Consider the following 17976-nt stretch of genomic DNA (forward strand, 5'->3'; position numbering starts at 1 on the left):
GGGAACTGCTATTAGCCTAAGGGTACAACTTAGGATTCAGGCACAGAAGTGGTGAGAGGAGTGGTAACAAGGAAACTCATGTTTCAGATACACTTCTGTTAGAGCCAGAAAAGGAGGGGAACATTGTTGACCATCTGTCCACTATTGAGCTAGTAGGTGTGAGAGCGTGGATATATGCCTAATTATTGTGTTTGCTGTTAGTAGTAGTTGTGTTTTTCCCTTTTAACTTCTAAGTGCTGTATAAAGATTTCTTTAAAAAAATAGGATAGCTCCTGACAGCAAAGGAAAAGGGAATGGGGAGGGAAGAGAAAACCTAGCAAATTCAGGTACCGATTCCTGAAGTTATCTCAAGTATAATGAGCTTTCGATATGCTACCATGTCAGGTTTAATATTCTTTTACTACTGTACAAAACCCTGAACAACTTAGGCCCAGGATACCATAAGGACCAGATATGACCCAAGCCAATCACTGAGATCATCTGGGGGAGCACTATTAGCAGAACTGGTCCAGCCATTGGGCAGGGTGAGGCCACTGCCTCAGGCAGCAGAAGCTCCCACAGGTGCTCCATCTGCCCCGCTGCCTCTGTCAGAGGCAGAAAACCAGCACTGCCAATTTTTAAACTATTCATAGACTTCTGAACTATGCCACTTCTATGGGCAAGAGTTGGCCAGGGGGGGGGGAAGCCTCAATAACCTTTCTGTCCGGATTTTCACTGTTTGAAATATGGCAACCCTATTATAGCATAGCAACTCAAATCCTTCCCATACATGTTGACAAAAATCATACCTACCTCATCTGAATATGGAGGCAGATAGTATACTGAGTGAGTTCATTTTAGAGGCTTGATTACTGAGTAAACTCCACAATTCTGTCCCTGGCATGGAGTTCCATTATTTATCTTAGTAACATCATGGTCCCCTTGTCTCTCACTGCTGAGATCTCTCCCACTGCCCCATAAAACTATATGCAGCCAGTTTTATGGCACTGCAGAAACATTAGGAAGCTGCAGTTTCTCCCAAAATGCACCATTCGTAAGCCAAAATTACACCACATGCAGAAATGAAACCAAACCCTCATTGAAGGCAATTAGATATTCATTTATATAAGCATGTTCAAGACTGGCACAACAACTTCAGCACAGGGGTAGACATCACGCTCCAAGATCCATGAATGAGAAATCTCAAAGCTTGCAATTCCACACACCTGCCAACCACAAGCATTTCTTGGACAAATTTATTGCACGCAATTTAAAGGCTGTATCTGAAAAAAAATTAAATAAAAAGAAAACCTTCTCCATCCACCACAGTCATTTTTTCTCCTGGGGGAATATATTTAATCAAATTTGTTTCATTGCAGACTCACCTGGCTGTTTGGATCTCCAAGTAAATTACATATATGTGGCACAATCTTGCTCAGTGTTAAACTCTGAGCTCCAGATCTAAAGACATAAAGAGAAGGGGGAGGGAGAGAACAAAATATGTGCTAAGTATTTTGAAATGATTTTGAATGTGGATATTGTTGTTATTATTTATTATTATTAAATTGTGGATTGGAGAAACCCAACAAGATGGGCGGGGTAATAATAATAATAATAATAATAATAATAATAATAATAATAATAATAATATCTTGCCCTTTCTCCCAAAGTAGCCCATGGCAGCAAAATATGCTACAAGCTCCAACTTACGCATTGAGTGTTGCAATAAGGCAGAGGCAAATTCCTTCTCTAGTCCGGAAATTCTTGTGTTTGAATCCTCCCAAAATCCTGTCCCATACATACTGCCACAGAGAGACAAGAAAGTAAGAGAAAGATTAACCTACACAGGCTGCAGTTTTTCGTTTTGCGATTCTGAGTCTTGTAAAATCCAAGGAAGAGTGTCAGGGGGTTGTGTGGGCTGCTACTCGCATGCATCTGAGCAGGCATTGATGGGAGTGGGACTAGTCAACTGTTAATTTTTGTTTTTTCTAATAACTCCTTTTTATTGGGCGAGTGGGCGAGTAGCCCCTTCTCATACTGCCTTAGGAAGCTAACTACGCAAAACCACCACACAGTGATTCTCCAGAAAGTCCTATCCTGAACATCTACCCACAAAAGGGGAGCTGAATGTATGTTAAGACAATTAGGACTAGGACTCATTTGGTTGCCCATAAAATAAGCATTTCAAATGCAGTGAGTACAGCCCTTTAGGTAGATTAGGTAAACAGGAACACTCAGTTGTCTGTTAACCACTTTCTCTTAGTTGGTTTAAATAGAGAATAGCTTTCCATGCCAAAAGAACTGCTAATGTTTTGTTTGTTTCAAACAGGATGCATCTACTGGAACAAACCTAAAACTGATTTTTGTACTCCCCACCAATTTAACACTGATGCATCAGCGATGACAGCTCTAGTAGGTCATTTAAGAGTGGTGCATCCGTTGAACTCTGAGCGATAAAGCTGTCTCCAAAAATTGTATTTATGTGTTTAATAGCTCTCAGCTACTTTCAAGGGTTTCAAACACAAAGCGGGGTTGTCTCTGCAAGGGGCACAGAATGGGCCTCTGCAGCTGCTCCACTCACCACAGGGCAAGTCCCCTGATATCTGAGCACCAAAAACTGTGAGAGATTGCTTATGCGCATGGGAACCTTCCCAGAGATCTAAGCTGTGCTTCACACATGTAACAAATGAAGGGGGCCTTAAAGTTAGAATGGCGTGCTCCATTAAATGCTAAATATTTGTCTTCTCAAAGTATGGAGATGAATGTCTTTGTATGTATCTACTTTGTGTACACTGTTTCTCTGTAATAGGCTATTTTCCATTAAAACATGTGCATTGACCATTATTTTAAAATACACTACTGTAAATATTCATGTCTTTCCTCCCCATCAACCTTCCAAGGAATTAAAATGGGATACTCGAACTGTGACTACTGCTGCTGCTGACAGATTCCAAAAGTATTACCTCAGTAGAGAGATGGCCAGTTGTTCAAACAAAATGTGATAGAGGGCCAAAACATAATTAAATTTAGAATATAATATACCTGCCCTCTATAAACAATTTCATTGAGGAGTGAATTGTGAGGAACAAGCGTTTTCCAAAAAACATTGTACCTGATTTCTTACACACCGTTTACACAGAACTTATTCACCGCTGTTTTGCATGGTGCTTCCACAAAACTGTTTTGAAACCTCTTGGTCCCAAATCAGGAAAACTATTTGGAATTTATAGCCCCCAACTGAGTGTAAAATAAAAATAAAAATCAGTTTTAAATTTGTTTTAATGGGATTTGCTTCCAAATGAGTGTATATAGGATTAACATTCTTTATTGTTAAAAGCAATATTGCTGAAAGCAATTGGAGAAGGAATCTATTGCAGCAACGTATTTATTTCAAGGCTTTTCACAACAAAACGGGCAGGTAGGTGGTTCAAAATAATTCACAGGTTTGGGTGTATTCCCTAAACTGCATACAGATTTTGTGAAGATTCTAGATTCCAATTCCTCTAGTAATTTTATTATTAACTATTGCACTTCTGAAGCAGCAGACCATGACAGTTCATTGAAAGCTTTTGCCCTTGGGTGCCGAGCAAAAATGCTGCCACCACAACTGCAATTCCACTGCAATTCAGTCTGCAGGATGCTGCCTACGATGGATACGTAGCACTCAGCCTATTTGAAAAGCAGCATTTTCTAAATGACCATAAACCAAAACCTCAAAGGGATTCTTTTCTCGGGAGTTGCTTACTTGTATACTGAAGTTGATTATTTCCAGGAACTCACCTGAGGGCTAGCAGCTTGCTCCATGATTTTTAGCAGCAGTGCCTGATCCTGCTCTCGGACCGAGTCTTTCGAATCCCCCAGTCTGTCAATTAAACTCGGTAGTACTAAGGGCAAAAAGCAAGGCTGATTAGGGGGGGAAAGGGAGGGGTATGGAAAGACGGAGCTGGAAGTACAGAAGAATTCTATGAGAACCCAACCCTTCCCACATATTTCAAGGTGTCTTAAAATAGTGGGTCTGGCAAGCTACTTACATTAATGGAACAGACACTTGCCAAGGATAACAGGCTACTGACAAGGCTACCACACCATTCTCATCAATAGATGCGCATGCTGTGACTTTACCCAACTTCCCAGTGACATTGACATGCACTTGCCACATGTGCTAGCCCATTTGCATTTAATGATCAGACATTAGCAGCTGAAGTAAACCTGTGAATTGGCCAGCAAGTGCCTTTAAATATAACCAGATACACATGGGAAGCAGCCATGGGCAAGTGCTTTCCCCCCGGTCCATGTCATGTTCAAAGCAGGTCTTACACAGACCGCAAGGCCTTATGCCCCTGTCTATAATCTGCTCCACTGATGGAGAATCAGTGTTACCCATGTGCATTTCCACACTTCCACATGCAACACTGGGTGCAGAATTTAGAATCTGAGAATCCAGCTTTCATTTAATGCCCCCACAACAAGAAACCCAGCTTCTTGTCCCTTTGTTCTAAAAATAAGCTTAGAAACAGGAGAATGATAAATTGGCTTTCCAATTTAAGCAGTTTCTAAAGGAACATCACCAAACTAATGATTCTAAACTCCATGGCACACAATAAATGTTATAGAAAGAATGAGCAAAGAATATAACACCAGTGCTCAGAGATCTGCATTGCTTGCCAATCTGCTACTGGTCCAGGTTCAAGGTGTCATTATTACAATTATTACAAAGCCCTTAACAACTTGGGACCAGTTTACCTATGAGAAAGCCTGAACCCATATACACCCACCTGACAGCTTCGATTGGCAGAATTGGCACTCGTATAAGTGCCACATAATAACCATTCTGCATTGGTAAGAACTATATTGTTGAGTGTGGCAGCACCTACACTTAGAACTCCCTGCCTGTGAAGCAGGTGCCTTCACTGTACTCTTTTTGGCACCTGCCAATAATATTCTTGTTTAGGCAACAGCTCAGAAATACTAGTGTGAATTTTAATCTGTTTTAGTATCTTAACTTTTGTATGTTTTAAAGTATTGCAAAAAAAATAATCTTGATTTTGTTGTTTTAATCTTTTTGTAAACTGCTTTGAGGTTTTATTATTAGTAATATTATTATTATACATTCAAGGGGTGTATAAATTTTATGAAATAAATATATAACCTGGAATCCAGATTCCAGTTAACACTTTACAGCCTGTCAACATAGCTGCGGCTCAAAAGGAAAATGCTCTGGTGTGTCTACATGCAGACAGTCAAGTCCCAGACTTCACAATCACAGTTGTTGCAAACTGCTATTTCTTCATAGTTGCAACAATTTAAGAAAAGGGACTGCAAGCTGGAAAATAATACCAGCAGAATATTACAGAATAGCATGCAATCAAATACTACATCTTTTGGCTCAGCTAGTCCCAATGACCTTACCTGTTCCAATTTGGGCTTTAAATCTATCTTGGAGCCGTGACACCAGCGCAGATAAGATGTCCAAGCCCAGCAGGACAACCTGAGAGAGAGAGAGAGAGAGAGAGATGTAAACATAAAGCATGCAAACTGAACATGAAAGTTAAGCACAATGGAATAAGGCTCCCTGCTGCTGCATTGCTACACACTACTACTTTTGAACATTTAGAAGTAGTAAATTAACAGCCATGCATTTTTAGCCTGGTGTAGGGCAATGTCTGCCTCTCCCTCCCCAAATTGAAAAGTTCACCTTAAATTAATAAATTCACAAGGTGGTCTTGGCAAACCACCATTTCTTAACTGCTGCTCACCATCTGCAAAATTGACATAAGGCACTTGTTATAATTACGGACAGTAGTTATTATGTTATTATGTAACTAAAGGAGCTATATTACTGCCTGTGTTCGTACAGCCTTGCATTTGTCTTTGTGTTGTTGTTTTGTATTTTTATCTAATGCGCTATATAATGTGCTATCTTTGTTTCTAATTTTGTGACTGACTTGGTGTGTGTCACAGAGAGGATGAGGCTAACAGGTGGCTAAGAAGTGTAAATAATAGTAAAAAGAATGCAAGTACTAGACCAAAATACTTGTTTAGAATGCCATCCCACACCCACTTTCCTGGGAGTAAGCCCCACGTGACTCAATGGGACTTACATCCAAGTAGACATATCATGCTGCTAACAGTTCCAACAGGGGGAAGGCAGTTTATTGAGAGAATGCTGGCTTCTTTCTAACACATCATCTGTTAGTAGAGGGTAGAACAAATAACTGTTGCATATATGAAACAACCTATAAAAGTGAGTTCTCGGCATTACCGTTCATTGTTAAATCACATTGCTGGAAAGTCACTCTATAAAGGCAGCCCTCGCAAGAAGTCTGCTCGGGTTGGAATGAGCCTTCGACTTAACTGAGAAAACCATCAGACCCCAAATTCATGCAGCCTCCACAGAGGCTTCTGTGTGTTTGCAGCAGGAAACTTATCTACGGACTATTCCTTCACAATGTTACTCGAAAGTAAGTCCCGGCTGCGTTCAGCGTGTTTTCCTCCTATGCATCTACAAGTAAACGCCCATTTAGCTTTGCTACCTCCAAGTAAATATGCGTCTGGGGTTTGACAAAGAAATATGTTTGTGGACTGCAGTATTTTATTTTATTAACCCCAAAACTCTCAGCATACGATGCGATTGCACTAACTCTGCAAAACAGCAAAAGCCCTCCTTTGCAAGAGGCTTTGCCGGCTGTTCGCCACGAGCGGAAGCGAAGGACGCCTCTTCCCTCCCCCGCCCCGCCCATGTCGCTTTCGAATCCCTCTATGCAAATGAGCAGCGCTGCAATGCACTGTGGGTATCAGTCCGCAATCGGAAACACCGGCCTCAAGAGCGGCTTGCTTTGCAATACGGAACCCGGGACCCCGCGGAAGCCTCATCCCCGCATCCGAGTGAGGCGACCGCCGACGCGCTGGCCTCAGCCGCGCACACACCCGCTCGCCATGACCTCAAGAGGTTTCCCGGCTACCCGCCCAGATCGCCGCAGCGCTCGCTCGCTAACCGTCCTTATCTTGGGGTTGCGCTACTGCTCAATGAACGTCTAGTGAGAGTAGTACTGCTAACACCTACACAACACATGAGCATCCCTGGGGTTTCTACCCCATTGAGGTGCAATTTTTGGAACCTTTACTGTCTAGTAGTAAAATAAGAATTTATAGCTTGTGGGATACAAACCCTCTCTTACTATAAGTTTGTTAAAGAATAGTGGAACCCGACAGTTTCGTGCATTTTTTGAGCTTTAATAGTATAGTAAAACTCTTCACATTTCACCATATGGTTAGAAAGTTACTTATAGAAAGAAAATACAGCACGCATTTTCGTTTTTATTGTGTTTTCAAATGCTGCCACTAGATGATGCTAGAGATCACTTGTAAAATCTTTTGTTAGAAAAAGCACCTTTGCTACAAGAAATATTTATAATTAATTATTCTTGTAAATATGTGCACTATTGGTGTTCCCAACATACATGGGGTGCATTTGTTCTGTTCAAGGTTTGCAATTTGGAGGACACCAGTCTATGAGCCAGAATTAGCAAATCAACGCCAATTTTGAGTTATGAGCATGAGGAATGCTTAATCATGACAGAAAAAGATGCACCATTTCCTCATTTAATTGCAATTATCTTTTGCACAGCAGAGAGCAGTTTGGCAAACGAGAAAACTTCAGGCTTGCAAAGCATTGATCTAATCTTTAGGTTCAACCATACAGGCTACTCTGCCTCCCTCTGGGGTAAAGAAATCCACTTCCATTTGCAAGGGCAGGAAAATACTCTGCAGCTTTAGCAAGAAGTGATGTAGTCATTTTCAACACATTTATCATCCATGGCCAAACAGCAGCCTAGAATTACCCATTTCTGAAAGGGGAATTGAATGCCTGACCCATTTTTACAAGGCTGGAGAAGGGGGAAACTACATGGAGGATTTGAGGCCAAGCAAACTAAAACAAAACATAATCTTCAATCATAATTGATTGTTTTGTTTATAAGCACCAGCAGCATATGGGTTTTTTAAAAATTTATTTCTGCTTCACTCCTTATTTCACTATTTCTGTACAAATGCAGGTTGTTCCTGCATTTACCTCTTTCAGTTTTCAAGTTTACTAGGGACTTAAGGAGGGAATCGCTCCTCATCCTCAAGATTTTGAAGCCATGAGCAAATTGAGTCTAAGGAAATTAACATCCCTTGCTTCAATATGTTGAGCCACCATGAAGAGAAACACCTCACACACCTCCAATCATCCAGTCGCCAACCTTTACATCCCTCCTTTGGTAAATCGACAGCTCACAGTACCTCAACTAATGAATGTTCAGTTGAGATTTTCAACCAACTATAAGGCCGTGTGTTTTTTTCAAGAGCGTAGAAAAGCCACTTCAACCTCAGCTGAAAAGGGAACAGGGATCTTTGCAAAATAATAATAAAAATAAATAAACATCAAGTCAAATTCTGGAAGAGCAACCACACTAGTCTCAAGCAGAAAGGCAACCAAAGAAAGCACTGCCGCATCTTTATATATAAAAAAAATCCCCTCAGGAATTCAAAGTTGGAACTCTTTTCGAAAAGCAAATTCAAAAACATGCTTTGGTAATGATGAAGTGGGTAGAGGAGGGCGGGAAGAGACTTGGAAAAGCTCAGGGGAGATATGAAAAAAATATAGTAAGAAAAGCCCGGGGCAGAATTAATAAAGCAAAGTGAGTCACTATTGGCACAAAAAGCAGAGGTAGCAGTTTTTGGGGTGCTCAAGAACTGTATTAGAGCAGTACCATAAAAAGGTAAAGGGACCCCTGACCATTAGGTCCAGTCATGGCTGACTCTGGGGTTGCGGCGCTCATCTCGCTTTATTGGCCGAGGGAGCCGGCATACTACTTCCGGGTCATGTGGCCAGCATGACTAAGCTACTTCTGGCGAACCAGAGCAGCGCATGGAAACGCCATTTACCTTCCCGCCGGAGCGGTACCTATTTATCTACTTGCACTTTGGCGTGCTTTCGAACTGCTAGGTTGGCAGGAGCAGGGACCGAGCAACGGGAGCTCACTCCGTCGCAGAGATTCGAACCGCCGACCTTCTGACTGGCAAGTCCTAGGTTCAGTGGTTTAACCCACAGCGCCACCCGCGTCCCTCAGAGCAGGACCATACTAGCCAACAAAAATGTAACAAAAGAGTGAACTGTGATAATATCTCTTGCTTGTCTGAATTTTGTGTGTATACGTGTGGACGGAAACCTGTGGCTTGAAGGCGGCTGGAATGCAGCCTGCTGCAGAAAGGTTAGGAGCTACACCTTTTGCCCTTTTGGCCCTTGGCCCCCCACCCTGGAATGTTGCCCATGGGGGAATATGGCTCTAAGGCTGATAAACATTCCTCAACACTGGACTAGAAGATGGGGAACGAAGTGTGCATTGGGGGAAGCTGGCTGCTTGTGAAACCCTGCAGTCTGCGTTTGGTCCCAGCCTTAAGGTGGAATAGGGGAGGAGGCAGCAGACATTCAAAAGAGGCTCTGTTTGGTGCCATGCAGGTTTCAAGTTGCATCAAGGGCCGCTGCTGGAGAAGTAACAAACTACCGTTTATCTCACATGTTTGGAAATATCAAGATTCTGGAAATAGGTGCACTTACCCCTACGGTGACCTTTAGATAAAGCCTAGCCTATGCATGCAGCAGAATGAGTTGGCTGAGTAGACAGCAGCACTTCAGATTACAGGTGAGGGAGGCTTCTGAATGCATTGTGACATGAAAAACAAAAGCCTATCAAACAAAATTGCAAAACTAACACAGCATGGAGATAAATGTTCTACTGCAGCTTTCTTTTTGCAGGGAGTTTAAGGGAAAGCGCTACGGTAATTCACACTTGGTTAAACAATGGCTTACTGGGAAGGAGTGTGACATTGGCTCAATCTCCCCAGAAGCCTCCACATTTGTACCAAGCCATGGTCTTTGACTGTTTCACAAGTTCAGTAGAGCAGGAGCGGAACCTACCAGGGTCTAATTATAAAAACAATTACGGTAAATTCCCAAATCTACTCCCAGCTTCTAGGATCAGACAACGGGGACACAGTTAAGCCATCTAAGACTTTTTAGCTATTTCCTTGACTAATCAGCATTTAAAATTAGCTAAGGGGTCAGGCTATCACAGCAATTATCCAGCTACTTCCAAAACCTGAGGTAAGAGTGATACAGCACCATTGTCTCACTTGTGAAGATCGAGAATAGACTGACAGGCCACTAACTGAGTCCACAGCAGTCTCAAAAAGTATCAGTTCAAAAGGCAGGTTCATTAGTGTAACTACGGCCAACACTGGGTTAACCATAACACTCTCTCTCTCTCTCTCTCTCTCTCTCTCACACACACACACACACACACACAAAAGTCATATATTTGGCGCTCTAAAAATAAGCATCTGTAGATACCGTATTTTTTGCCCTATAGGACACAGTTTTTCCCCTCCAAAAACGAAGGGGAAATGTGTGTGCGTCCTATGGGGCGAATGCAGGCTTTCGCTGAAGCCTGGAGAGCGAGAGGCATCGGTGTGCACCGACCCCTCTCCCTCTCCAGGCTTCAGGAAGCTATTTGCAAGCCTTGCAAGCCCGGCGGGAGTTCCCCGTGGGCTCGCAAGGCTTGTGGGCAACAGCCTGTTCTGGGGGCTGGGGTCGGGGGAAGCTCGGGCTCCCTCCGCCCCAGCCCCGCGCTTGGGGGGGGAAATAAATTTTTCCCCTTTATTCCCCCCCCCCCAAATCTAGGCGCATCCTATGGGCCGGTGCGTCCTATAGGGTGCAAAATATGCTAAATCACCCCTTAAGCCACATGAAGAAATCCAAGCTATATACTTACAATGGGGGGGGAAACATATATAGGGCTTTTTGATTAGATAGAAATCATTTGATGTAAGCAAGTCAGATGTGCTATGTCTTGAATTTTCAGCCCTTGTGACAAACCAGCTGCCACTAAGGGGTAACTCTTAAAAAAAAATCAGAACAGGACCCACATTTGTGCAATAGCAGAAGAATGAATTCTGGCTAATATGCAGCTTGGTCTAGCTATTCCTCACTATAAAACAGAACATACATTCACCTGAATGATCTGTCATGTCTTTATCTTCTTATTATGACAGGTCCTTGATCTTTTGGCTCCTGAGATTCTTTTTAAAAATCTACCACCGAACAGTGCAGAGTGAAAAGGCTAAAATACTTGCGGTTAGCATAACATCTCCTTGATTGGTTTGCAATTCAGCTCTTTCACACACTGTTCAAAATTGAAGACAATTTTTAAATATTGCTACTAGCTCGTGAAATGAAAGTCAGAATTCCTGGACCTAGTACCCTCTCCAGATGTTTTGGACTACAACTCACATCAAGGACCTGGGCTAAGTGGCCCCTTTTTGCAGCCTTACAGGCGGGTTGGGGGAGGCGGGGCAAAGAGAATTACAGCAAGGGTGTATACATGGAGGAAAAACAGGACATGGGAGGGCTGCAGCTTTAGTGGAAAAACAGAAGCCACACATACCCAAAGTCCCAGTAGGGCTAGGAAAGACTGCTGCCTGAAAGAGGAAGCAAGTCACTGGTCAACAATATGGAGCTAGGTTTGGTCTGACTTGTTATAAGGCTGTTTCCCACATTCCTAAAATCAAGGCCACTTCAGGAATGCAGGCTGTCAATTAAGTCTAATCAAGTAGTATACTTGGGCCTCTTCTATCTACCCAGCCTTCCTAAGCTTATCTTCCAATTAGTGAACATCCAAAGCCGTGAGCATCTGGGAACGGATCGTGATAAAAAGGATCGCCTCCCACTTCACCTCAATATTCTCCCAAAACATATTGTGGAAGTGTGCGTTGTTGTGAAGTTTTTGTTCATGCACGTGAACAAATTTGGAAAGATTGCCAGACACAATTATATACAGAAAAATTGGAGTCTCAACAATTAGCACCAACATTAGAAGGAAGTGTCAGTAAGTGCTATAAGAGTGCCTTGTACACTATAAGCCAGGGGTTGTCAACCTGATCCTTACCACCCACTGGTGGGCGTTTCAGGATTCTAGGGGGGCGGTAGGGGGTTCTACGGCACAAGCTGAATCCTCCTTCCATCAAGCACTGGTGGGCGGTAAGGAAATTTTACCATGAAGAAAGATGCATTAGTGGTGGTAGGTATAAAAAGGTTGACTACCCCTGCTATAAGGGTCTTCCATCACCCTTAATTCTTTACTGAAGTGCAGAGAGAGTAATTTAGGATGGGGGGCGGGGTGGGTAAGCAATACCAGTGGGATATACAACTGACTGTTTACCAGTCAGTGGAGTTCTCTTTATAAAGCCTGAAGCCTCTCTGTTTTGAGAACATTTTTGCTTTAGGAGCTGAAATGTCATTAGCGCAATTAAATTCCCTAACAATGTGACTTTTAAATCTCAGACAGGAGAGTTCAGAAATTCACACTAGATGTCTATTTTGGAGATATCTACTTATTTGAGGCCTATGTCACCGAGCCACTGCCTTTCTGCTGTGCCATTCCTCCAAGCTCTCAAGAGACAACCATATTGTGTGTCACTCTATTCATATTTGATTCCAGCAAATGTGACAAACTGCATTTGAGAGCAAAACATTGCAGTGCTTGAAGCTGAGAAAAGTATCCCAGCGGTATTGGCCCAATGGCAGTTCTGGAGCATGCTTATTGTTAAGAGTTACTGCAGTCTACAGGTCCTCATCCAGTGCACATTCCTTTTCTAATGCTACAATAAGCAGTAGGAGAGCTAGACATGCAGCCAGATCAGCAATGCCCTTTGTTTAGAATGCAGCTCTGGTTCTCAATCTCCTTTTAGCCTCCAGCAGCTAGCATACTTAAGCCAAGAAGCACTGTTGCTGAGCAGCATTGTGGTGGAACAAGTAAAAGCAGCAGTGCACAAGAGAGATAGAGACGAGAAGGGAGACCCGTTACCGACCTCACTATTACTTCTACAGTTTGTCCAAGCCTTGGCACAGCCTTGGCACAATCTTGAAACTTGACTTAGTTGCCTATTTATGATCTCCCAGTCATTATTTCTGAACCCTGATTTTTTGATTTTTTATGTTTAAGGAACCAACAACTAAAATTACTTTTGCCATGTTACATATTTATTCACAAACTCACAGGCTGAATCGTTTCGGCATCTATAGGCGACTGAGCCAACTTAGGGTCTTTTGCACACTCTCAGCTGAAGTGTGCCACAGCTTCGTTTTGGCCTTTGTACAATGCTCTCTCAATTCTCTGTCGGCTGACAATAGCGTCTGTCAGGTGAAATTAGTCGCGTATGAATTCCAAGCACAGCCCTTCTGGGTGCTAGGGTGGGGCTCTGCTATTTCTGTCACTGCATCCTGGTAAGAAAATAAGTTTTAAAAAAGCCTTGGGCCCCAATAGTATTGAGGTTGTTTGCCCTTTCCTGCCCTTATACTGTACAACTCCCCTCTCCTGTCAGCAGTTCATAGGCTTTCTCCAGGTCCAGCTCCTACCTAGACCCTCTTCCCTGCTCTGTTTGTACTCTTGTTCCTCAAAACCCAGTTCCCCAAGTCTTCCTTCCCAGCTCACACTCTTTCTCTCCAAAGCTCACCAGTCCAGACTTCCTTCTAGGAACAGACCTCAACTTGTCTCTCTGACCAATGCATTTTGCTGTGTCCTTCATTTACCTGACCCTGAAGAGAAGACTCAGAGCCCTTCCAGTAGATGGCTTGGGATACCACAACATCTGCACAATACAGAGAAGGGGAATAACTGTGCAAGGCTTTATAAGGGGTACTGAGGTGCTAGGGTTATGCCCCTTGTCAGTAACCACTGACAACCAAGCCACCACATTCAGCACAGCAGCTTAACAGTAGCTCAATATACCAAGCAATGAACAACATCATCATGTTCATCAGTTACAAAATACTGTGGTAGAATACAGGATAAGATGGGGCTGGGTGATCTTTTTCTCTGCTAAGGGCCACATGCCCTCAGGTGAAATCTGTCAGGGGCTGCCTACCATCAGCCGACAAGGCCAGAGGCCTCTCATTTAAGATGGATGAGTGGGGAAAGAGGGGAGAACACCTTTAATAGTTGTGTCCTAGATGAAACTGTCAACCAGGTGGGCAACTGCTGAAATCCTCTCCTATACAAAACCATTAAAAGTGCAGGAACCCTGCCCTCTTTTCCCACCCAGCCACCCCACACCCTTCTCTATCTTCACCCCAAACCTCTTTTCTCTCTTTTTCTACTACCACCTTTACCATCATGTCACCCACTTGAAATTGGACCATGGACCAAGCTTGCCCAGTTTGCTTCGAGGGAAAGGGGTGTGGGTTGTGGACAACAAATAAAGCATGCACTCATTTGTACAATACAGTGACTATGCAGAAGGAAAGCCCCCAACACAGACGACAAGATGAGAAGCTGGGTTGTTCCCTTGGCACACATTGCTCTGCTTTAATAAATCTATACTCGGGTTTCAGTTTCCAATCTGACTGTGTCTATTTTTAACCTTCTTGACCTTCTGCATTAAGCTGAGGGATGAGAAGACAAGAGGTGGAATAGATAGGTTCCTTTCATTGATCGGGACACAGTAAGCATCTGTGAGTAAGTTTGAAAAACAACAGCAGCAGCATCTGGCTAATCACACTTTAAGCACATGAACACATGCACATAAGCAGGCATAAGACTGAATGCAGGAGAACTAGTTAAAAGACATTCACACCTAAAGCCAAAATTGCGTGTAGTCAAAACATATTGGGTGTAATGGCAGGCAGGATTGCCAAAATCCTTTCCCCCAGAAGCCTACCTCCGTTCCGTCCCCTTTTAATTTTTTTTCAGTTGCCAAGAGCATAAAGCTAAATGTGCACAAGTTAAATGAACATAGGCTGGGGGCTTATTGTATACAATATTATGGGCATGGTCCATTCCTTCCCTTGCTGGGTCCCTTCTTAAACGTTATCCAATTGGACTTTTCTCACCACAAAACAATCAAAAGGGTATTTCATTCAGCAATTCAGAGTTTAGCTTAAGACTAATGGGAAAGGTCTAGTCAGAATATATGCAGGCATGAATAAATGTGCAAAGTGTGTATAATACCACATTTATAAAGAACATGGTAATCAAGCAACCCATTGCTGCAGCTGAATGGTCAGTGCAGGTTGTCAAAGAACCAGTAGTCCTGTCACCAACATTCAGTGGCAGATCATCACCACTCCCTCTAATAGCAAACTCAGGTGATTGAGTGCTGAAAAGACAGAAAAGGGGGGGGATGTATCAACATGCTTGGTTGAAGTAATCAGCATGTAGAAACAAAATCCTTTAAAGCAAGGAAAGGAAGTTGGTTAGCAGCTGAAAAAGAAACCTAGGAAAAGTTGGTGGGGTGTGAGCAAATGAAGGAACTTCTCTTGGGTTGGGGAATGAAAACACTGAAAGGGGACAGCAGTATAAACACAGTCTTTTCTTTTTTAAAAAAATGAGAATTTGAGGATTATGGCTTATTTGAGGATTATCGTTCTCACTACCTCCTTTCCTGTGGACACCCATGGGAGAGGAGAGAGAGAAAAGAGCCACTTTGTGTGACTCTTTTTACAGACTCCTGAAGGATGTTGTGGTTGAGTAGCTGGAACTCTGAGCAGAAGTACTTTCTGGCAGGAGGAGACTGATGCACTGCAATATTTTGTTTCAGGTCCCTCTTGTACACCCCTGCTGTGCATTAATCTATATAGGCCCAGGAGCACAATAGGAGCAGGCTTGCTTTGATCTAAAGCACAATACAACCGCTGTTTAGGATCAATCTAGCCATCAATTGATTAAGCCCCAATTCTATCCCTAGATAGTGGTCATGTAATCTGATGGCAAAGGTATACTTTTCCCACCTAAAACATAGGCACATATGCACACTACATACACATAACATATCCTGTATAGCAATAATCATATATTTTTTAGTAGCATTGTCCTTTTAAAGCATTTTTTCCTTGCTTTTCCTTTGATCTAGCATCAAAGATGTATAAAAACTTGAAAGTCTGTTTGTGATGGGAGCTAGGTGAACAGACTCTTATAGTTAGAATTGTAGGGCGTGTGCTTTTTAATACAGTAAACAAATGCTTACTTTGCAAGAACATTTCAAAAGGGGAAAAAAGGATTTATGGCATATTGAGGTCGGGAGTTTCATTACTCCCGGCATTCAATAACTGAGTTCCCTCCCTTTATTCTCCCTTATGGGGAAATCAGTAGCAGAAATCATACTTTTAATTCAGAAGGTTCCCAATCCAATCTCTTGCATCTACAGGAAAAAAGAAAGTATTGGACAAAAAACCTTTGCCTAAGATCCTGTAGAGCTGCTTCCAGTCCCTGGTTTGCACATCATATTAAGCTGCTGTTTTAAACCAAGTATAGGTTTAGCGTGAACAAACAGGCTCATGGTTTGTTTCCCCCTGACTCTGGCTTGTTTTGTCTGCAGGACAGCAGCAGGAGTGGAGGGAGAAGCGTCATGGGAACTTTTGAGCAGCATGCATCGGCGTGCTGCTCGTTCACATTAAACCATAGTTTGCTTTAAACTATGGTTTTGTGTGATGCATGAACCAGGCCAGAGTTGACAATAGTGGGCTAACAGATATTCTGACATTGGACAAAAAGGGAAGGGCCATAGCTTTAGAAGCAAACAATCCCAGGTTGAATCCCTGGTATCTCCAGGTAGGCTTGGGCAAGGTCCTTGTCTAATGCAGTGGAGAGTTACTGCCAGTCAATACAGACCTAGTTGAACCAATGGAATAAAGGCAGCTTCCCATGTTCCTTAAGTCACAAATGAAGGAAGGATAGTTGGTCTGAGGTAGCTTTTCAGTGATGCAAACTTTTATATCTGGGGACACTCAACCACATTGCCAGCTTGCAAGATTCAATAGCCATGGCTAATGAATAAGAAGAGGCTCTATGGACTGGCCACCTCAGCCATGCTGACTGGGCCTGATGGGAGTTGGAGTCCCACAGCAACCAGAGATCACAAGGTTGGGAAAGGAGGGCTCTTGTAGCCCCCCTTTGCTAACACTGCAAATCTGGAAGATACAGCTCATTTATTATGGTTGTTTGTTTGTAGAGATATCCCACTGTTAGTAGTGAGCCACGTTTATCTGAAGGATATTTTTTAAAGTATCCCTGAGCTATCCAATCAGACCACACAGAGTCTACTTTTCAAATGTAACGTTCATGCAACGCATATAAAGTTCGTGACAAGTGCATACTTCATTACAGGTGTGCGCTGAATATTAAAGGCATGAGAAGAAATCCATTTTTATAAAATCAGTCTTTATATGCCAGATTAAAGGCAGGTTTTGCTCTGAGGAGTGCAACAACTGAAGCTCATTAATTTTTAGTGCACGAACTGAAAATTTATACTCTTAGAATCATACAATCTTAGAGCTGAAAGGGACCCCAATGGTCATCTAGTCCAACCCCCTGCAATGCAGGAAGCTCAACTAAAGCATCCCTGACAGATGGCCACCCAACCTCTGCTTCAAAACCTCCAAGGAAGGAGAGTCCATCACCTCTCATGAGATTCTGTTCCACTGCTGAACAGCTCTTACCGCCAGAAAGTTTTTCCAAATGTTTAGTCGGAATCTCTTTTCTTGCAACTTGAAGCCATTGGTTCGAGTCCTACCCTCCAGAGCAGAAGAAAGCAAGCATGCTCCCTCCTCCATGTGACAGCCCTCAAGATATCTGAAGATTGCTATCATATCTCCCCTCAGTCTCCTCTTTTCCAGGCTAAACATACCCAGCTCCTTCAAGCGCTCCTCCAGGATGATGACAAACCATTAATGAGTACTAATTAGGTGGGTTTGTAGCTGATTGACTGACCGAACCCAACAGTTACCTCGTTTAACCCACATTTTACCAGCCTCCTCGCGAGAGTATCATGGGGGACTTTGTCAAAAGCCTTACTGAAATCAAGATGCATTATGTCCACAGCATTTTCCGGATTCACCAAGTTTGTAATTCCATTAAAAAAAAATAAATCAGATTAGTCTGGCATGACTTATTTTTGAGAAAC

At 42.8% G+C, this 17976-nt stretch overlaps 1 protein-coding gene across 16 annotated transcripts in view; it reads right to left on the reverse strand.

The window, feature by feature from the left end:
- CLASP1 (cytoplasmic linker associated protein 1) overlaps window positions 1–17976 on the reverse strand; it is a 160572-nt gene that overhangs the window by 107511 nt on the left and 35085 nt on the right. For all 16 annotated transcript variants that reach the window (XM_083488423.1, XM_083488433.1, XM_083488422.1 and 13 more), the window contains exons 3-6: window positions 5389–5467; window positions 3760–3863; window positions 1690–1781; window positions 1365–1440 (exon numbers count right to left, since the gene is read on the reverse strand). In XM_083488423.1, coding sequence (XP_083344549.1) covers window positions 1365–1440; window positions 1690–1781; window positions 3760–3863; window positions 5389–5467 — 351 coding nt within the window. The remainder of the gene's footprint in view (window positions 1–1364; window positions 1441–1689; window positions 1782–3759; window positions 3864–5388; window positions 5468–17976) is intronic.

The sequence above is a fragment of the Podarcis liolepis genome (assembly GCF_965112155.1).
Source record: "Podarcis liolepis genome assembly, chromosome: 1".
In the NCBI taxonomy this organism is placed as follows: Eukaryota; Metazoa; Chordata; class Lepidosauria; order Squamata; family Lacertidae; genus Podarcis; species Podarcis liolepis.